General features: G+C 44.6%; 1 protein-coding gene across 2 annotated transcripts; it reads right to left on the bottom strand.

Moving 5' to 3' along the window:
• Positions 1 to 1366: 1366 nt before the first annotated feature.
• Positions 1367 to 22137, bottom strand: KLHL22 (kelch like family member 22). Of its 2 annotated transcripts, XM_074554427.1 has the most exons (8): positions 21900 to 21967; positions 18612 to 18789; positions 13388 to 13652; positions 9788 to 9953; positions 7978 to 8696; positions 6664 to 6856; positions 5798 to 6031; positions 1367 to 2517 (listed from the first exon to the last, which is right to left on the bottom strand). In XM_074554427.1, the coding sequence occupies exons 3-8, from the start codon at positions 13624 to 13626 to the stop codon at positions 2140 to 2142; spliced, it is 1929 nt and encodes a 642-aa protein (XP_074410528.1). In that variant the 5' UTR covers positions 13627 to 13652; positions 18612 to 18789; positions 21900 to 21967; the 3' UTR covers positions 1367 to 2139. The 2 variants fall into 2 exon arrangements, with proteins under 2 accessions (XP_074410528.1, XP_074410527.1); XM_074554426.1 differs by lacking the exon at positions 18612 to 18789 and having other exon boundaries at positions 21900 to 22137.
• Positions 22138 to 22160: the final 23 nt, after the last annotated feature.

The raw sequence follows: 22160 nt of genomic DNA, 5'->3' as shown, positions 1-22160 counted from the left end.
TCATTAATTACTCATGAATGTCTTCTGTTCTCCTCTGTAATCTAAGAATTAGCTCTCAGCTTGGTTATTTGTAACAGTGAGTAATACCCTCTAGTGGCACACATAGGAAAAGGAGCTAGACAAAGAATGATTAATTCTTTTTCATCTAAATAACAAAAATAACTCTGTATCTTTGTATAACACTGGTCTGTCTAGAGGTGCTGGTTAAAATGGAAAATGGAAAACAATCACTTTAATCACTTTTTTGCAGAGGAAACAAATTGCCCCCTGCAGTCTGAAGGAGGGGTTCTAGTGACAGACAGGTCAGAGAGGGATGTCCTTACATCTGCAGGCTACATTTAATTCCTACACATCACAAGTAACTCTGCAGGCAAAAAATGAATATTTATCAGTCTCTAATATTGCACTGTAATAAAGTCTGTATTTCCAGACCCTGTGTGCAGTACAGAGTTCACTATCAAAGAATTATTTTCTGAAAAAGCTCCTAATCAGGGTTCCCTGCAGTTACCAGGTCTTTTGTTTTATTTGTCAATTGGCAAAGGTTCAGAGATGGAGCTGAAAATTGGCAGTGCTGTAGAAATGACAATGAAAGAGGTGCTGAGGAAAATTGACAGTGCTGAAGTCCAACAAATGCCCCTCTTACCAAGAAAAAGCTATTGAACTTATTTAAACAAATGTGCAAATACTCTTAATCTTTTTCCAGCAGCCCAGTCTACTAAAGCAGAGTAACTGAGGTCTGCTTTGAAATCATCTTTGCCTCCATCACCAATACCCCAAGCAGGGGGAATGTGCAGGAATTCCTGCACATCCATGTGCAGTATTTGTCACAAGTGATGACACTTGCCTAGTCCCATGTCATTCTGGTTGTCCCTGGTTTTGCCTTTCTGCAAGCCCATTATTGCTGTAAGATTTAAAAGTTTTTGGGAGTTTTTCAGGATTGTCTGCACTGATTACTCCACCCCTCCTAGAGGAAGGATCTCATAGTGTTCAGTACCACACTGGTTCAGACTTTAAATCAGCTTCTAACCTAATGCTAAGCAAGATGGGAGTCAGGAACCAATTATTTTAAGGTCCCATGAAGGAAGGATTTACTGGGCCTTATCTTTCTCAGCTGTAGTTCCTGGCATTGGTTCAGCTACTGCAGAGTTTGGACCAGTGTAATCTCCCATACTTCTTGTTATCTCATTATTTTTTTTCTTTTGCTGTAGCAAACCAATCTCTGCTCTCTTTATTCTCTTGTAAAGCCTATAATAAAAGAATGAAAAAATTGCCCATCTCCCAGGCTGGAGTAACTTTGCCAATCCTGCTGCAGGATATAATGAAACTTTCAGCCACCACATCACTGTTAATAAAACGGAGACAGCAGTTAAAAAAGTTCTGACAAGAATTTATTAATTTCTGGTTGAGAACAATGAAATGTGTCTGACCAGGAAATGATGAAATTGCCATATTCTGTACAGAGAGATTTTTCTAGAAATCTCCTTTCCACTGTGTTGACAGAACTTGCAGTATAGAAGTTCAGGAGTGGGTGTCAGTTCACAGACTCTCAGCCAGTTCCAGGGATGGCTGCATGCCCAGATGGGATGAAGGTTCAGACTTGCTACTCTTCCTGTTTCTGTACGTTCACTCCTGCTGGAAACCTAATCAAGCTGTCTGACACCTGGCACAGGAGGGCAGCACTAGGTGTTACCTTCCTGTATTAAGCTGGCTAGGAAGTTTTATTACCCAAAAGAAAAGGAAAAAAAAAAAAATCTCAAGAAGCTATTTTGAGCTGAAAGCTGGAAGGAAAGAAGCAAGTCAAGCTGAGCCTTCTGTGCTTTTATTCTGTCCATGCTGAAGGCTGAGAAAAGCCTCCTTCAGAGTACAAGAACCTCTATACAAGGGGGAAATGGCAGTTGTGTGGTTACTGTAAAAACGCTGCTTTCTGGCAGGGGGCAGCACTGACTGCCAGTGCATTTTGTGCAGGACACTTGCAGGTGGGCAGGTATTGACTGTGAACGGCATTTTGTGCGAAACACTTCTTTTTAAAACCTTTAAATACTTTTATGATATAAGAAAGACATATAAAATCTCTCAAGTACTTTCCCCAAGCCTTCATTTCTTCATCCACTGGCAAAAAAAGAAAAAAATTAAAATTTTCTAATCTTCACTTGAGTTGTCAAATTCCTCCCAGTCTGATACACTCATAACTTCTGGTGGAAAGTCAAGATGATGCTTCATTCTGTCTGCATGCCACTCTGAGAGCCACTTCTCTGTTTCCATTAAAATAGCCCTGGGCAATGTGAGGACACAGGCAGCCATGCCAGAAATGTCATCCTCCAGCTGGGGCCCTTCCTCCCAGCAGTCTCTCTCTGCATCATAAATGTGCACATAGTCCATGCGGATTCCCCTGTTGTGGGATCTGCCTCCCAGCACATAAATCCTGTTGTCTAAGACTGCAATGCCTGGCTCTCCATGTCCTGCAGGAAGTGGGCACACATTTGTCCACTGATCAGTGCTTGGCTTATAGCAGGCAACCTGTAAAACAAAAAAAAAAAGAAATGAGAGAAGGCAAAACTGGACTGGTATCCTCATCCATAAGCTTGGCCAGTTTATCCTTGGCCATAAACTTGCAGCCTGGCCATAAGATAAACTATTTAGGAAGGAATATCACCTTTTGACAGTGTGTTGATAATGGAGCCAGCATGTGATGATCTAATACAAGTACAGTGCTCAGCAGAAATTTGTGCATAGTTGCCACATAGCTTTGAAATCACAAGTTCTGACCCTGCTGCTGGAGTAGCAGCTGTATGTCATTCCAAAAATGCATACAAAAGTGAAAGAGATGGGGACATGTGCTAATATAAGCCCAGACATAATTCACCTGTTTGCATTAGAGAAGAAATGCTGGAACATACAAATATGACAAATCTGCTAAGCTGCCTCTGTGCCATTTGTTGGAGAGTTTCAGATTTCATTGGGTACCTACTTGGCTAACTGCTTTCATTTGTAGGCACCTTCTTATCATTCAGACACACTCTTCAGCTAGATTTAATTCTGCCATCTCCACTGGCTCTATAAAACAGTTACTTCTTGTGTCTTCTTTTCAAGTCTCTTGCAGTTCTAGAAGCTGGAATAAGGTTGAAGAGAATTCTCTCCAGATGTCCTTTGTAATCAGACACTGTACATTTAATTGCATTATACAGCTGCCATCCAGTACCCCCAAGTAGGGGGAATATGCAGGAACTTACTGCATTTCTCTGCATTTCTTATTCTTTTCAAGTCTCTTCTCTAGCAGTTCTAGAAGTGGCAACAAGGTTCTCTCCAGATGTCTTTTACCATGCTGTACATTTTAATTGCATTATACATTTGCCATCCAACATGCCCCCAAGTAGGGGCAATATGTAGGAATTTACATCCTTAACAGCTCTGCCCTGCAATTACACATTGGTAATTCAAAAGTTCTCCACTTAGAAAAAATTAATGGAAAGACAGCATAAAGGAAATTTAACTGATGTTTTACTGGGCATATGCATGCCAATGAAGTTATCCATCAGAGATGTTTTAAAATTGGTAAGAATTCCAAGTGCTGGAGCTTTAATGCTTTGTGGGTGAGACAAAGTGTTCAAGACAGACAACAGCAAAGAAATCATTGCCAGTTCTGCAGGTGAGTGGGGGAGAGCTCATCCAGCAGCCATTGCTGAACAAGCAGTTTTATCTGCATACTTAGAAGGACAAAGACATTACATCTAAGTGCCAGCATCCACAAGAAGCCAAGAACAGACCCAGGCATTGCTGTATTGCACTAAACAGTTCATGTTCTGTCACATGGATTGTTATTCCCTTCTCCCATCACATGGTCTCTCCCTCATCCTGTACCCCCTGGTGGTCTGGCCCCTGGTTACCCCTCCTCAGTGGTATCCCATTGGCTGGGGTCCTCTTCCCCTGCCCCCATTCTCAGGTATAAATGTCCCCTGCAAGAAGGGAAGCCTCTCTCTTCTATCTGGGGGTTGCCAGAGTCTGAGGTGTCCCTTCCCAAGCCAATAAACAGGACACTTGTCTCCATGTGAAGAGCATTTCTGGTGTTTTGCTTTGTCCATGTAAGACTGTGTGGGCCAGTGTGGGACCCCAGAACATCCTCTGGCTGTCCAGGATGGCCAGGGCCCCTGCCAGGGGGCTCAGGGACCCTGGCACAGAGCCCACAACACCTGTGGATTTGATTATGGTCCGTGGAGCAAATTACCAACCTTGTATGAAGATCAGCAAGCCTCAACAGTTTAGGTAGAATATTAGTGAAGTTATCATGGGGTGGAAAAGTAGATTTTGGGGTTTTGGTATGAGGGCTCAGGAGGCAAGATGGAGGGAACTGGGTGTGTCCAGCCTTTCTCCTTCTTCTTCTTGGCCTCCATCTCCTGCTGTGATGGTGGCACTCACAGATTGTTTTAGAGTAGAAGCTCACTGTCTAACATAGGTGATGGGTGTTGGGAAGGAATTGTAAACATTGAATGTGGTATTCACATGCCCTCTGAACAGAGATAAGCTGTGAGACAAGCAGAGAAGAAGGAAAACACAATTCTTATCTCGCTTGCTGTGCCTGTGTTGTGCTATAGTAGAATGCAATATGGAGATTATTTACCCAGAGTGAGGGTGTTTTGTTCCCTTGGCCTATCAGGGCCAGGTGTGTGTGGGACTGTCAGGGGACAGTCAGAGAGAATCAGAGATGAGTGCAGTGCGAGCAGTTGTGAGCAAGAGTGAGTGCATGGCAGATTCAGTTTAGATACAATGTACATAGTATAGTATAATAAAGTAATTCATTAGGCTTCTGATGATGGAGTCAGATGCATCATTCTCTCTCCCCTTCATCAGAGTCGCCTTTGATTTACAATAATTGTACATGTATGAAGACACAACACTGCCCTGGGGGCAGGCAGAGTGCCTGGAACTGTCCTGCTGGATGGACCTCAGCAGGGCAGGAAAAAATTTTCTATAGATAAGATACAATGAACAACCTTGAGACTGAGAAATTAAGAGCCCCGATGTGGGATCTCAGCAGCTCAGGACTGAGGTGCCGAGTCACCGAGACCACCCTTGGGGGGCTCGGGAGTCCTGGAATGTTCCAGAAGTGTCTGGTGGCTGGACTTTGATCCTACACAGGAGACGACACCTGTATGAGGACAGGAGGATTTCACCGGGGTGAGTGGTGAAGGGATTGGTTAATTAGAGAGTGAGACACAGGGTTTAGGATTTCTGTACAGGGGGGTTTAGAGAAGTAAGATGGAGGAATTGGGGCGTGTCCTGTCCTTCTTCTTCTTCTTCTTCTCCTCCATCTTCTGTGGTGATGGTGGCACTTTGAGATTGGTTGTTACTAAAAGTGCACTGGGCAATAAGGGTGAAAGGTATTGGGGAAAAATGATAAATATTGTACACGTAACTTTGGGTATAAAGATAGGTGACCGCCCGGAGGGAGGGGAGTGTGCTCATGGCTGGCTGCTGAGCAGAGCTCTGTTGGGCCGAGAGAAAATCTTTTAGATAAACAATTAATAAACACCGAGACCGAGAAAAGAACTGAAGCCTCTTCTCGTCCTTTGAAACGCGGGCTGCCCCAAGGCCACCCCGGGCCTTTCCAGGCCATCCAAACAGCCGAAAACCGGACACCCCGACTCCTTCTTCAAGCACCGGGCTGGGAAAAGAGACTTTGAACAATCTTGGGGTGGCAGCGACCCAGAAAGGCCCCAAGAGGCCAGGGTCCATAGCTGGCCAGAGTGAACTCAAACAACAGCCCAGAGCTGTGGGTGTCCCAGGCGTGCCCTGCTCTCACCTGGTGCACGTCCCTCCTGTAGCCGGAGTCGTTGTTGCTGCCCCCGATGACGTAGAGCCTGCCCAGCAGCGCGGCCATGCCGTGCCACGCGCGCCGCACGGGGCCGTCGGCCAGCACGTCCCAGCGGTCAGTCCTGGGGTCATAGCACTGCAGCTCCTTCAGGTAATCCTCTCCTCTCCTGCCACACGAGATGTACATCTTGCCATCCAGCGCCGCTCCCGCGTGCGCGTACACCTGCACGGCACAAGCAGGGCAAAGCAACAGCTTGGCTGTTTCTCCCAGTTTGGAAGCAGGGAATAGACATGAAGGGAGTGATACTGGTCATGAGTTATGCAGAGATCAAAAGCAGAAAGGATTTTCTTATGGACAGTTCTTTCTAATATATTATAATTGTGATTTTCTGAATGAAACACATTAGAATTTCTAAAGCTTCCAGAAATGCAGCATTCTCTGTCTTTATTGTTCCTTCATACTATAACCTTACTCCCTAATCTTCTTGGAAGCCTTTTTATTGGTGATTTTTCTTATACAAGCAGCATTATCAGGAATGCAAGTTATTCTACTTAGTAGCACTCAATTCAGGCTTTTTATATTTTCACACATTTATTATTCTTTAAGGATTAACACAATAAAGATGCAGGCAAAATCAACAAGAAACAGGAAAAAAAATTAACATTTAACTGGAAAATGTAATTTACATATGCTATTATTTCATTTTCTTGTCATCCATTTACTCCATATACAGAATTTACTGCTTCCCATCTGAATATCAGCAAATTAAAAGTTACACCTGAGAGAAACATCTAGCAAGCTTAAATAAGGAATTGGGGGGCTGTGGTAGTGTGTGTGGCTAATGCACTCCTTACCTCCTTCTTCAGAGGTGTCACATATTCCCAAGTGTTGGTTTTAGGGTCATACCTCTCCACTTCCCTCAGGTCTTCATGGTAATCTCGGCCTGCGACGGCATAAATATAGTTGTCCACGACACAAACACTGAGGTCAGCGTGCTCTTGCTGCAGGGACTGGATCTGGAACCATCTGTTGTGTCGTGGGTCATACCTTGCAAAAGAATGGGATCAAAGAAAGTTATTCCTGCAGCTGCAGAATCGCTGCAGGAATACCAGGCAGCTCTGGGGATGTGGGTGCTGCACTGGCTTCAGCTGAAATTGAGCTCGTCTCTAAGAGATGTGAAATTTGGCCTTGTCAGCATTTTATTATTAACAAAGTTGTTTTGTTCTATTTATAGAAGATGTAGTTTGGCTGACATAATGATGCTATCAAAGCCTGGGTTTTCCATTATCTGCTGTACACTGCTGTCAGGTTACACATCACAATCTCTGTTTGCACAAAGCCATTCTACAAGGTAACACAGTCTAAAAACAGCACAAAGACTCAATCTGGATCTTCCAGAATACAAGAAGGGCATAAATATGTTGATTCTTTGATATAAATATCTTTGATTCTTTTCCCCAAATATCTGCTGCTCAAAGTGAATCTCATTATTCACTTTCATGTCAAACCATCTCTCTCATCTGGAAATTTTAGTTACAGAGAAAACTGGTTGAGAATTGAAACTATGCATGCCATAAAATAAGAGCAACTCAGCTAAGGCTTGTAAAACTGAGCACAATATAAAGACAGAAGGGTTTATATCTGTTTTTGCAATGTAATGGGCATGAAGGTCTAAACCTGCTCCCCCCTCCTGCTCTTCTCTGTTACACAGTAATATAAAAGCACTCTGGAATGATGCAATTGTGCACACAGATTCTTGAAAATCTGTTGGTAAGAGCATTTTATTTTAAATCCTTTTGTATTGGGACAAAAACTACACATAGAAGACTTCCAGAAAATGCCAGTTAGAGAACATCTAGACAGCCTAGAGTTCAGGCTCATTACTGCTTCCCACACCTTTAATACTTCCTCCTCCAACAAGGCAGAAAGAAGCACAAGTAATACACTTTAATGAGTAGCTGTTTCTACACTGTCAGGCTCAGTCTCATAAGCACTGCTGGGAGCTTCCTGTTACTACGAAGCTCATTAAATGAAGCTCATTTCTTGTGTTTTCAGTGAGGCTCCTGCTCAGCTCCTGATCATTTGGCTGGCAAGTGTACTGACTGTCTGCTGGCTTACTGACTCAGAAATGGGCAATAAAATTAATAGCAGGATTATCCTTATCTTACCTCCAACACCTTGACTCTGCTCGAAAACCACTTACATTGTTGTCTCCACCAATTAAATATACAAAATTATTGAGAACAGCAATCCCTTGGTTGGACATTCTGGGGGCTAGTGCAGCTGTGAAGTGCCTCCACTCCCCCAACAAAGGGTTCAGATACTTGGCTTGATCACTGAGGACAATGGAGGGAGTAGAATGCATCCCTCCAAATCCCACTACACACTGGAACTCTGATCTCAGCTGTGTCTGGGAGCTCTGAAGCATTGGCTGAAGACATTCATTCTTGTGGTACATTAATGCATCTGCAACTGTATCTTTTAAAGGACATGGACTTAATTTGTCATGAAGTCTTTGCAGGATCTGGGGTTCCATCAGAGGAAAACGAACTGTCTCAAGTAGCTTAAGGGGCTCCATCAGGGAGACCTGATCTGTCTCCAGTTCCTCTGGAGAATAATGATAAAAAAGTGCTCCATCATAAACTTCAAACTCATAGTTAACCTCCAAACGGTTGCTGCTGAGAAGGGAGTAGACTTTCTGCAGGGGCAGCTGGCGGTACACCTGTGTCCTTGAGAAAGCTGTGAAGTTCTTCAGAATGTAGGAGTCCAGCTGCTCACTCAAATGCTTCAAGTCATAGTGGTCAGCTAGTCTGTACACATCAAGGATGTTCTCTTCATCAACCCAGGACATGAGGAAATCACAACAGAACTTAATGACTTCTGGAATCTGCAAGAGAGAGAGGGTTTTCATTTCAGATACCACCTGCCCCACACTTGAGAGCCAGGAGACTGGGATGACTGTAAGGAAATTGTCCATGAGATGGCTGCTGTCCTCACAGTCTGAGCACCATGGTCACCTGTGCCCTATTCACTTTTCCCCAGAGAAAGAACTCAGCATGGGTGTGTGGATGAGTATAACACAGCTCTTCCAGCCATGCTCTGCTGCAAGGCTAAGTTTCAGGTGCAGCAGCAATGTGCCTTCCATTGGGACCCTGGGCACTGCCTGCCTGGAACAGCCAGGAAAACACACAGGACATGGTGATTACAGTCACTCTCTGCTTGTTTTCCCAGAGCACTACAGACATGCTATATCAAAGATTGTACCTTTAACAAATGTTTCACTCAAGAGCATAGGAAGCCATTGGAAAGGAAAATGAATATTTAGTACTGTCTTCTGAACACAATTTGAAGTTGTATCTGGGAGGAGGAACAAAGATCTAACTGCTGTCCAGGAGCCCCTCTGCTAACAAAGTATGTAACAACCAACCAAAGCAAGCACTCACAAAGTTTAGGATTTAGTACCAAAGCCTTGTGCAGCAGTTAGCTGCAGGGGAAATTAGAGAGAAAAAAAACTTGTCTTTAAAGCACATGAACCCTGTACTCAGTGCAGACCATAGTGGCAGGATTTCCTGTAGTGATGGGGTCAGGAGAGGCCACGAGCCTGTGGACTCACCTTGAGCAGCACAGCAATTCCTGAGCAGCAAACCCTATTCCTTACCACAGGCCAGGGATTTTCTGTTTCAGGGAAACTTTCACAAACACATCAGTGAAAGTGAATGCTACATAAAATACTCCTCTAGATGAAATGGGTAATGTTTTTACTAGTGAAACCTTTGGCACAAGTGAGATGTGCAAGTACCCATTCATTGTTCCTACCCTTCCACAGTTAGTTCCAGTGGATACAGCATCCCAGAAATCCTTCTTATCATGCCCAAGCTCCTGCTCACCTCTTAACCCTCCCTCTAACCACATATTCTGTTTCTTTCATCATTGCTTTTGTTTCTTGTTTCTTTTTTGTGACATCTCCCAGTACCTCACCTGGAGCTGACAGGCAGCAGCTAAGGTTTCCTGTACACTGTTCACACTGAGTTCCAGCTCAGAAGTGTAAATGAAGTTCAAGATTTTACACATTGCATTGTAGGTGATGCCATGAATATGAACTTCTTCTTGTTCCATCTCTCTCAATCCTCCTGCAAACATTCCTCTGCAAAACAGACAATGGCACATGCTATGGCAGATTTGCATTGAAGCTTTTTCCAGTTTGCTCATCTTATTTTGTCCTGGGAACATAAAAAATATTCAGAAATACAAAAACATAGCTGGACACTTTAATGTGATCTAAGTTAAGAGTACAGGCCTTTAGGTCATAAGAAAGTAACACTTCATTGTGCAGGAAAACAGCAGGGGTACCTAGAAGGGACAGTTCACAGGTGAAGGACTTAAATACACACCCAGTATCTAAAGGCAGTCAAAGCCAGATACTCTGGGTGTGGGGGAAGAGGAAACACAGAGGAACTCAGGACAGTGGATTTTTTTTTCCAAGGTAAAGCAGTTCTTCCTTCAGTTAGAAGTTTGAATTGACTTGGGTGTTTGCTGTATGAAAACAAAGGAACTGCTCCTCACACTGCCTGGGGACTGCCTGGTTCAATGGCCAGTGAGTCACCCTACAGGCACACAGCAGTGACCCAGCTCCAGTGAGTTTTTGTGCATTATGAAATGATCACCACCACAGGCAAAGTCTTACAATGCCAAGGATATGTTAAAAGCCACTTAGAGTGCACTTAAGCAGAAGACACCAGCTCAGATAGTCTCTCCTCTTTATAAACCTCCAAGTACCACAGTGAATTTAGTGGAGGTAAGCTCAGTGTGCAGGAACAAGAGCTTTATTTCTGCAGAGAAATAACAGAGAGATGAATAAAGCCATAGTTAGTATTTTGAAACAGCCTGTCACTCTTGTGCTGAGAATAACACAGGAACAGGCAGGAGGCAGTATTGCAGAAAGAGCAAAAGAAGGCTAATTAATTACTTTATTATACTGTATTACATTATGTTACATTACATCTAAACTGAACCTGCCAAGCACTCAACTGCACTCCACTGCACAGAACCAGTCCTGACACACACACACCTGGCCCTGACAGGCCAAGGAAACAAAACTCCATCACTCTGGGTAAACAATCTCCATACTGCATTCTACTTCTGCACAACACAGGCACAGCAAGTGAGATAATTGTTTTGATCGTTCTCTGAGGTTTAGAGAATGTGAATCCCAGAAATATTCCTGGGAAGTTGTGCCTTGCTTGCTTGCTTTTCTCTGTGAGGAGAAATGTGGCTACAACAGCCCCAGCTCCATCTTACAGGTCTGATTTTCCATTCACAAGGAGTCTGCCCAGCCAAAAGCTTTGGATGTCACAGCTGTGACTAACAGCCAGCCACGTGCCTGTTACTGTGATATTTTATGAAAAATCCCTTTGCCAGGATTTTTTCTCCTGAGAAGCTTCAACCTTTCCATGTTTTCCTATTTGGAATGTGATTTGGAGAATTGTTTACCCAGCAGGTGAATTGTCTTTACTTCATAACCAATCCCAGTCCAGCTGTGTCAGACTCTCTAATCAATCACAACTTTTTATTATTCATTCTTTTCTAGCCTTCTGATATCTCCTTTCTCTTTCTTTAGTATAGTTTTAATATATCATTTTCATATAATATAATATAATATAATATAATATAATATAATATAATATAATATAATATCATATCATATCATATCATATCATATCATATCATATCATATCATATCATAAAATAATAAATCAGCCTTCTGGGAACTTGGAGTGAATTCTCATCTCTCACCTTGTCCTAAGACCCACAACACCACCACAACACGTGCCTGTTGCTGCAGTGTGTCGCTCTAGGACACAAAATAAAAGAACGTGGACGTTCAAAGACATATTTTATGAAAAATCTTTTTGCTAGAATTTTTCTCTTGAGAAGCTGAAAGACCTCAGAAACAAAATGTAAACAATGGTTATCTGCTGCTGTGGAATGCAACAGGTGCATCTGATTGGTCTCATGTGGTTGTTTCTAATTAATGGCCAATCACAGCTGGCTCGGACTCTCTGAGAGTCACAAGCTTTTGTTATTGTTCCTTTCTATTCCTTGCTAACCCTCTGATGAAATCCTTTTTTCTATTCTTTTAATATAGTATACATTGTATGTTATATATAAATATATGTTTTAATATATCATTTTCTTTTAATATAATATATATCATAAAATAAATCAACCTTCTGAAACATGGAGTCAGGAATCTCATCTCTTCCCTCATCCTAAGACCCCTACAAACACCACCACAGCGGACAGTGGACTTTCTAAGGTAAAAATGAGGGTGTTTCATTTCTGACTCCAACATTCACTGATTTCCAAAAGTTTATTGATTTCCAGAAGTGGATTGGAGGATGACAGTGCCACTTCTCCAATGACACTGGACAAATCTCTTCGTCCATAAAAGAATGCAAACCAGTAAGTGTCGCAGACATTTCTTCATAGAAATCTTTTCTTTGAGATTTGTCTATCTTCTGGGAAGCAGAGCCCCAGAAAAAGAATGCAAACAAATTGTTATCGGCTGTTGTGAAATGTGGCAAGTGATCCTGTGATTGGCTCATCTTCCATGTTTCCAATTAAGGGCCAATCACAGGAGCAGCTCAAGGACAGGTTCCCTAGACACAGAACTTTGTTATTCATTCCTTCTATTCTATTCTTAGCTTAGCAGCTCTCTGCAAGCTCTCTCTTTATTCTTTTTAGTATAGTTATAATGTATTATATATTATATATCAATAAATCAAGCCTTCTGATCAAGGAACAAGATTCTCGTCCTTCTCTCACCCAGTGACCTCCTCAAGTCGCTGTAATAAATAAGTTATTTACAGAAGGTGTGTGAGGAAGTTCGTTACAAGCATGCCAACATCAGAAGAACTTCAAGAACTGCGCGGGGGCGTGAACGGCCCTGGAATCCGGCTGTCTGGTGAGGGGCGAAGGCCAGGGCCCCTGTGCAGCTGAACCCAGCCCCCCTCAGCGTCCTGGCCTCGGGCTGAGCTGGGGGATAGCTCGGAGCAGCGCGGTGAGAGACGAATTAGGAGGCGCCCACTTGCTGGGGGTAAAACTGTCGGTTTATTACAGAAGAACCAACAAGGAGGGGAAACACTCAGCAAATGGCCCCGAACAAGGGGCAGGAGAGGGTTTTAAAGGAAAAGGGGGGAAGAAGGCAGGGAAACCCGGCTATCCAATAGAAATACATATTTGGAGGTACGAAACATAACTGATATACCAAAGTAACTAACTGTTATAAATCGTAGGAGGGGCTCCGGGGCTACAGCCAACCATAACTCCCAGAGAAAAGAAAATTCTCGAAACCTGGGAGGAGAAAAGGGGTGATTGACTGAGCCCAAGGAGGAGGCACTTTCACTTTATAAGAGAAACCAGGGGAGGAGCAGTTTCATTTCCATAGCAACCTAACTGACAGGGTAGCAGCAGGAAGTCCTGGGAAAGGGAGAAACCATTTAATATAGAAAATGGGGGGAGCAAACTAACAAACTTAAGAACACACTACAGCATCGAACCAGGGCGACAGCAGCGTACCTGAAGTAGTCACAGGAGGCAGCCAGGAGGATGCGATGAGCCTCGATGGGTTTGTCCTCCACCACCAGCACCACATCGAAGAGGACGCTGCTGTCCCGCAGCGAGAGCAGCCCGCTGAGCAGCGCCTGCGAGTGCTCGGCGCTGCGGTACGTGCTGCTGCTGCTGCTGCTGCTGCTGCGCTGCTGCTGCGCCTCCAGGGCTCCTCGGGGCGCCTGAGTCAGCTCCTGCTCCTCAGCCATCCCAGGCACCAATGCTCAGCCACCAGCTGCAGCAGAATGAAATCTGTCAGACAACAGAATCGGCAAAGCTTTGTGCTTTTTGCTTTACACACGGCGCTCTGAGCCTTGCCCGTCGCAGAAAATCAAGCGACTCTTCAGGCAATGGAGACAGCTCTGTCCTGGACAAATGATTCCAAATTATACTGAAAACACACAGATGGACATCAGCACACCAAAGTGGTAGAATAAGGTTTTCCAAAAACAGGTTTTCCAAATAAGAATAAGGTTTTCCAAACCCAGGTGTCAGGTATTCTGACTCCTGGGTTTTCACACCAATGTCAGAGTACGTGTCAGTGGGTATTTTTTTTATTAGCAAGAGTTTCACTTCCCAATCCATTACCAAACCCCCGTTTCTTTTGTATTTCTGCATCATCTGCAACAAAAAATGGACCAAAATTTTGCCAAAGTCCAAATCGTAATTTTGCCAAATTTCAAATTGGAATTACGCCAAATTCCAATCGCCTGGTATTCTCAGGTAACTTTTCAGCAGTATAAACTGCACCTTCCATCTTTCTATTAATATTTCATCACAGAATCTTCTCTCTCCTCTCTCTCCCTGTTTTTGCTTTTTGCATTTTCTGTAGCTAAGCACATTTTCAACCTTAATTGTGCAAAATACTGGCTTCAAAGTGAGTTTCTTTATTTTGGCAATTTCAAGCTAGCATGCACAGCTACTTTCCACTTCCCCATGACTCCCTGCAGAGAGGAAGTATCTCCTCCAGAATGGGCACTGTCCAAGGCTATCCTGTACCTTTCCCTAGGGCTGCCACTGACACACTGGGAAGGTCCCCTATGGCACATTGGGAAACATCTGTAAAAAGCTGTCTGCAAGTGATTGTTTCATGTCCATGGTTAAGCAATCAAAATCTCACGAGTCCTCTTCTACCATCCTGTAATTTACCCTGCCCATTGTCTTTGAAGAATGTCAGAAGTTGTGGCAGTCAGAGCTCACTAAAAAACACCTCCCATTAGCCAAAGGAAATAAGTGAGCTGATTTGGCTGCTAACACACTCAGAAGATCCTCTCTCCAGCAGGGAAATAGCTTAGAGCCACCAGGGACAGTCTCAAGGGGTTAGCAGCAGCCAGGGAAGCAGAAGAGAACAAACCCAGCAAATGCAAACACAGAGTGAAGCAATGGAAGCATTGTTTTAGTGTGGCAGCCACAGACAGCGAGGGCAGATCTCAAACACTGCAGGCACTCTGGGCATGGCAGCCAGGGAGGAGCTGCCCAGATGACACCAAGAAATATCAGAGTGTTTATTGTTCTGCCTGAGGAAGTTACCCTGCCCAAAACAAAAGGTGAATGGGATGGAAAATACCCTGAGAAAGTGAATTAATGTCTATCTGCTCTTTGCCAGCAAAACCAAGAGCAGCTCTGACAAAACAGCCTTGTGGGGAGCACTCAGGTCGATCAGAGAGGGAAAACTATCCATCATCAGCTGAAGAGATGAGTAATGGCTTATTTTTCATGACAGCTTGATGCTTTCCCTAGAAACCAAATGAAAGCAGACAAAACATTAGTGGATCATTGCATTTGCTCCTGGGGAATACTAGGAGTGATGGATTGAGGCAAGGGAAATAATGTAGTAAGAAAGGCAAGTGAAACAGTAAGTATTATATGATTTTCATCAGAAATTTCCCATTTTACTAAAAGAAAATAAATGCAGCAAAACCAAAGCAGGGTGACATATGGTCCAAATGAGGGACTGATTAAGATTAACTCTGTTAATGTGGTTTAATGTGGTTAAAGCTCCAAAAAAGGTTTTATCTTTTCCTCTTCTTAGAGAGCTGTATCAAAAGGAGTCCCTATGGAAGTAAAATTACTGTATCAAAAAGCAGAAGTAAAAGCAACAAATTAACTATTTTCTGAATCCAAGGACATTTCAGGATTAGGGGAAACACCATGACCTTTGATACAATCTTATATACTGCAGTCATTGGTGGGAGAGAGGCCAAGGCAAGATAAGAGAGAAATAAAACTACAGGGGCACTGAAGCCCTGTAATAAGTGTTAGCAAATAAATGTATTGTAGCAGGTTACAGACAGAGATACATGCAGGGTAGAGTGGGAAACCCATATAATAATGCAAGCCTTTATTTATTTAATTTTCTTTAACATGACTGTAGACAGTTACTGTTCAGAATATATTCTCTAGCTGAATAATCTGAAAAAGTAACAGAAAAAGGATGAAGCTTTCAGCAAGTAAAGCCCCAGAAGAGATCTGATCTTACAAGTGTGGTAACTGGAAGCAGGAAGATTAAATGGTATTGTGAAAGAGAGAAAATAGAAATACATTAAAAGGATAAATTATTTAGTGATTCTGTAGCCAGTGTGAGCATTAGTATCTGAATAGCTCTCAGTGACAAGTGGGGCTGTCCTGCAGATCTGCAGGGATTTATCTCACACTTAGCCACAACCATTACCAAGAGCTGAACCAAGCAGCTCTGCTGTGACCACCCAGCGTGGCCACGAGGAGATGCTGGGAGTGCAGCTGAGCCATCCCCCACAGCTGATTTTCCTGGGTAACAGCTGAACCTACAGATTTTTCGCTGTGCTCTCCTTTCTGAACGCTGGCTGTGCTGAGCTCCTGTTCCCAGCTCCCGTCCCTGGGCTGTCACTGGTGAGCTGGATGTCCCTCAGGGTGATGCTTGTACATCATCCTGAGGAACTGCTCCCAGCCTCAACAATTAAAGGTGAACATCTGTAGTATTAATCTATAAATCTGACTGACAGATATGAGCCAAAAGCCCCTTAACTCTTTCCAAGGTAGTTTCAGGAGCTGCCAGACAAGAGGTGTGAGCCCAAGGAGGGCAGAGGAGCAGGGGCTGCTGTGGGGATGTGGCCAGCAGGATCCCCTCAGCTGAGGGGGCTCAGCTCTGCAGGGCTGGGCAGGAAGGTACAGGAGCAGGGTTAGTGGGGCTGTCTTTTGGGCTTCTTTCAAAGAGAATTGGCATTTGGGTTTTCTGGATTAAATGCAGTGTGTTTGCTGAGCTGACTGATCATTCTGTGTATTTCTTTGGGTATTGTTCTAAATCTGATTACAAAAATTGCTGAGGAGGGATGTTGCTGTTAGCACAGCACCCTGCTTCTCACCAGTGTGCTTTGTGCCCTTGCTGCTGTTCTAAAAATCTTTTTTACCTAATCTTTATTTAAAAAAAAACCAAAACAACCCAAAGCTGCCTAAATGTAATGTAAGCAGGACAGTTCTGGATAGAGAGACAGAATAGGTTTGTTCCTCCATCCTGAGCTTCTCTACTGTCAGCTTCCTGCTTGCAGGATGTACCTAAAGCTTCTTTGCTCTTATTTCTGTTATTGTGAAAACAGCTCTGGGACTGAGACAAGCTCTTAGAAATTTGAGTAATATGTTTGCTTTCCCTTCTCTTCCTGAGAAAGTTTCTCAGTACTGGTCAGTTGTTAGCAGTGGGTTCAGTGGCTGAGTGCTGCAGAACTGTTTCTCAACCTGCAGGTGGGAAATATGAGGAATTCTTTGAGTTCACTGTGCTTCTTTAACAGTAGCAAAGACAACAAGTATAGTCTCATGTGCTGTGGGATGTTGTCTGCAGAAACAGGCAAGTCCTTGTTCTGACCACTTTGAAATTGCAGAGAAAATCAGGCTGGACATCTTCTTTGCTGGCTGCACAATGCATTTCAGTCTGCAGTTTTGTTAGTTTGTATTTGTATTTCAGAGGATGTGGGTTGATGTAGTGATTAATTTTAAGGCATTACAACTAAGTTTCCAGTACATAAAGAAGAAAGCACATGGGATCAGGAATTGTATGTGCATGTCTGCAGGCAAGTGTAGAAAGATGTTGGCTGTTTGGTCACTTTGAATCAAGGAGTTAAAAAAACTCCAACAGCCAAAAAAATCCCCATAAGTGGAAAAACCCTAGAAACACAAGGCTGCTCTTTTTCAGTGGCCTGAAATCTTCTACATTCTGTGTCTGGATTCCATCTGGGAACCAAGAGAAGGCAGCCATGCCTTGCAATGGAGGGAGCAAAGAAGTTCTTTCTTCTCTTTCCTGTATTCTACACAAAGTTCACTGAATCACCAGCTATGGACACAGTGAGAGCTGAATGTCTCAGTGACCTGCAGATAACTCTGTGCTTGTCTTGTGTTCAAATTCTACAACCATGCTTCTGCAGGTTACTGGCACAAAGAAAAATAAAGGTCTTAGGCTTCTGATTATTCAAGGAAATAATTAATTAACTACCCATTAAAAGAGTCGTGATAAGTTTTAAAAATAAAATCCCCTCTCTAATCAACAACAGAATATTTGCTTTCATAATAAAGGTATGTGGGTTATGACTGAGGAAGTTGGCAGTGGGACAGGAGGAATTTAGGGAATGCACTGTAGTTTGATGAATGGCAAAATGGTGAGAAACTGGTATGCTCACTAAAAATCCTTATCCTTTTAAGAACACCTTTTAAGGTCTAGAAATGGAGTAACTCAACTACAAGCAGAGGAGAAGGGAAAAGTTAAGGGCATGGCAAGACAGATAAGATAGAGAAGAATGCAATGTCTGTCCTAATGTTGTTTTTCAGCACAGATCCATTGTCACACATGTGCTGCCATTACAGGAATGAACTCAGCCTCTCTTTTCTGGGGAGGGATGCTGTTTAACATGGTACAGATCATTACAGGAATGAACTCAGCTCTCTTTTCTGGGAGGGATGCTGTTTAACATGGTACAGATCATTACAGGAATGAACTCAGCTCTCTTTTCTGGGGAGGGATGCTGTTTAACATGGTATAGATCATTACAGGAATGAACTCAGCTCTCTTTTCTGGGGAGGGATGCTGTTTAACATGGTACAGATCATTACAGGAATTAGCTCTCTTTTCTGGGGAGGGATGCTGTTTAACATGGTATAGATCATTACAGGAATGAACTCAGCCTCTCTTTTCTGGGGAGGGATGCTGTTTAACATGGTATAGATCACTTACAGTGCTGAAGGCTGTTGTTGGGGTGTGTGGTGTGATACACACCTAGCCAGGTATTCACCCCTTGCAGAGCAGCACCCAGCTCACAGAGATGCCCCTGAGCCAGCTGCATGTGTGGCTTTGGGGGTGTCTTCTTGTAAAGTTGTGCTGACAGCCTTGATTCTCTCCTGTAGAGAAATGGCTGGATGCAGGAAGGATGAACCAAGTTAGTTTCTATGGAAACTCAGCCATTTTTGTACTCAGGAGCTCGTGGCTGTCAGTTACATCACTCCAAAGAGGTGTTTTACGCACACTGTGATATTTTCTTGTGCATCAGCTGTGCCCAAAATAAACTCAGGCTTGCTGGTGTCGGGTATCCAAATCTGTTCAGCTCACTGCCATATGGACAGGTGGCTCCAGCTTGGTGGGGGTCCCTTGCTTTCTTAGAAGTGTGGAATCATTTAGACTGAAAAAGAAACTTGGGAGGTCTCTTGTCCAATCTGCTCAAAGCAGGGAAACCTTCAAAATCAGGTCAGGATGTGGAGAGCCTTGTCTAGTCAAGAGCAAAATCTCCATCCTTGTCAGCAGTCAGAAAACTGATTGTTTAATAACCAGCAGGTTTATTGTCTTCTTCAGCTGTGTGAATTTTTTCCCTGCAATTTGTGACACTTGCCTCTCATCCCTGGCATGCACAAAGGAGAGTTTGGCTCTACACTGTCCTGTGCCCATTAGGTAGCTTTAAAAATGTCAAGTGGCTCTGCCCTTATTCTTTTGGCCCTGTACTGAACAAAATCCAGTGTCTTGCCTTGCAGGTGCTTGTATCTTGTAAGTGCTCCTGCCCTGTATGGCTCCTCCACTGAATTCTCAGTAGAGAGCTCAAAACTGGGCAGTTTTTTGGGATTATGAGGGCTTAACAGAGTGGGAAATAATAATTCACATGGTCTACTGGATGTAGTCTTGCTGACACAGCCCAGAATGAAGCTGGAGAAATCACATTCAACCAACTGCTCATCAGGACCCCCAGGTCTCTCCTTCCAAAGCTGCCTTGCAGCCAGGCCTGTCTGCAGCCTGCAGGGATATCTGGAGTTCCTCTCACCCAGCATGACTTTGCTTTTGCTGTTCAAAGTGATGTAGCTCCTCTTGGTCCCCTCTTGCAAGAGCTTTTCCCTGACACAGAACAGCCAGGGTGCTGTGCTGGTTGGGATCCAACCACATCAGGCACTTAAAAATCTTAATGCATTGGAAGAATTTGGAAATCTGTGCCCTAAGGCTGCCCACACCTTCCTCTCTCCCTAGGGAGTGACAAGGATTAGGATTTAAAGCAGGTTTCAAGCCTGACAAGACAAGCTGCAGGAGCAAAGTGCTGAGCCCTGGGGATGTGCAAGCAGGAGCTGGCTGTGGAGCAGAGAACACACAAACACACAGCAGCCAACTCAGGGAGTGAGCAGCAAGGGAGGCAGCTGGGCGCCTGCCAAAAGAGTTGGGAAAACAAATGTGATGCCACAAACAATGTAAAATGGAAAGCAAAACTATTGTTCATTCTGGCTGGAGTGCAAATAGCAGAATAATTCACCAGCTGTGGGATAATGTGCAATGGGCACTTGCTACAGAGAAGCCAACTGAGTTCATGTTATGTGTAGATAAAACTTGAGCCAGTTTCAGGCTTTTGCAAGGAAAAGGGAGGGCATAAATTACTTTTATCAGTAATTATTCTTTCAGAATCCCTCTATGCATTCACAACTGTGCAAAAATAAATACTCAATTTCAGGACCCTCCTACAAATGCAAGGAACAACCCAAACAACTCCTTTTGACCAGGTCCCCAGGAAAAGAAAGAAAGAAAGGAGGATATCTGGTATTATACCACATCTCAGCATTATTTTTGAGCACTCAAATGATGATGTGCTTTTGCCTGGTCTGCACACACAGTCCTCCATCACATCACTAATGGGAATGAGCAGAACACACTCTGCATTGACTTTCTGAGCCATTTTCAGTTTCTAGCATTAGTAATATACTTGAAGAGTGGGAGGAACCCAAAGGTGTGGCTTGGGAAACAGCTTTTGCAAATGCTGCTGTCTCACAAATGCTGGCATTCATTCCTGTCAGCAAACACCTGGGGTTGTTTTGCTTTTTTTCCTCCCAAACCATTACAAGTTATTTCTAAGACATATCCAGAATAAAGCACCTCATTTAAAATGTATATGACAACACCACCATGGAGTATATCTATATTTAAACAAATGGATACTTAAAAATATTTTTTCCTCCCATGAATAATTTTTAAAATGTAAGTATTTTTTCCTCCCTGAAGATACAGATGAGGTAAAACACTTAAATTAGAAAGCCAGTGTTCTTTAGGTTGTACTAACAACCTACAGAACATGAGCTTTCTAATTTGAGTGTTTTATCTTAGTTGTATCTTCAGTGTTGCAACTTACCCACATTCATAGAACTGTAATGTTTTCTGTTCTGCAATTTATATATTAGGCAATCTGCTCAAAGAATTTTGAGAAACTCAGGTAGCTGCCAAGACTTCAACCTGATTGACTGAATTAAATCACATCGTGACTTTTTAAGCATTCTAAAACACAAGGAGGAAAAAAGTTAGATAGTAATTATTCCTATGCCAAACACAACACTTAAATGACCCGGAAGAGAGCAAGGGCCTCTTCCAGCATTTCCAGCTCCAGTTTCTCATGAACATGAATTTTTTCATACTATTCACCACATGAATTTTGTCCAGGCAGGAGTCTGTGGGGTTCTGCCCCATGGTTTCGCCATTTCTCAGCAGTGCCAGAGACCGAGCAGCGTTCCCTGCGGGGGAAGGTGACCTGGAACCGCTCACCCCTGTCTGAGGCAGCTGGCCCCGGACCAGCCCTGAGGAGGAGGAGGAGGAGGAGGTCACAGCCAGGTCGAGCCCAGTCACGGTTTTACTTTCTCCTGCCGGGCTGCCATTGCCCTTGCAGGGCTGACACCCGCCGTGCTGTCCCCTCGTGCCGGTACCGGGGCCGGCCTCACCCTGCCGGGGCTGGGCTGGGGCTGCCGGGCCCGGGCGGGTCGCGCTGCCGGCTGCAGCCACCGGCAGCGGCTCCGGCCGTGGGGCTCCCTCCCTGCCCCGGTGCCCGCGGAGGGCAGCCCTGAGGCGAGCAGCCCTGAGGAAGGCAGCCCTGAGGCGGGGCCGCGGCCTCGGCCGGGGTCGGGCCAGGACACGCTCCCACCGCGGCCCCCCGGGAACGGCAGCGCCGGTGCCGCCGGCAGGGGAGCGGCCCGGCCGGGGCCCGCGCTCCCCCGCCCCCGCCGCAGCACCTACCGAGAGCGGCGGCGGCGCCTCCGCCTTCATGTGCGACCCGGAACCCACCGGGCGAGGGAGGGGCGGCGGCGGCCGGAACCGGGGCGGGCGGCGTGGGCGGCCCCAGCACAGCCCGGGCAGGTGCCGCTGCTGTGCCCGGTGAGCGCCGGGCCGGTCACGGCCGCGGGGAACGCGGGGCTGCCGCGGCCGCCACCCTCGGGGCCAGCGCGGGGCGCGCCCGGGCCGCCACAGCTGAGTAGTGCTCCTGGGCCGGACTACATT

The sequence above is a fragment of the Zonotrichia albicollis genome, chromosome 18 (assembly GCF_047830755.1).
Source record: "Zonotrichia albicollis isolate bZonAlb1 chromosome 18, bZonAlb1.hap1, whole genome shotgun sequence".
NCBI classification, from domain to species: Eukaryota; Metazoa; Chordata; class Aves; order Passeriformes; family Passerellidae; genus Zonotrichia; species Zonotrichia albicollis.
Note: the sequence above shows the minus strand (reverse complement) of the source record. Positions and strands in the feature narration are given on the sequence as shown.

Coding starts and splice junctions, on each gene's coding strand:
- KLHL22 (XM_074554426.1), bottom strand. CDS start 13,626: ATGGCTGAGGAGCAGGAGCTGACTCAGGCGCCCCGAGGAGCCCTGGAG. Junction 6,032..6,663: donor TGACACCTCTGAAGAAGGAG/GTAAGGAGTGCA, acceptor TGTGCCGTGCAG/GTGTACGCGCACGCGGGAGC. Junction 2,518..5,797: donor ACAGGAGGGACGTGCACCAG/GTGAGAGCAGGG, acceptor TTTGTTTTACAG/GTTGCCTGCTATAAGCCAAG.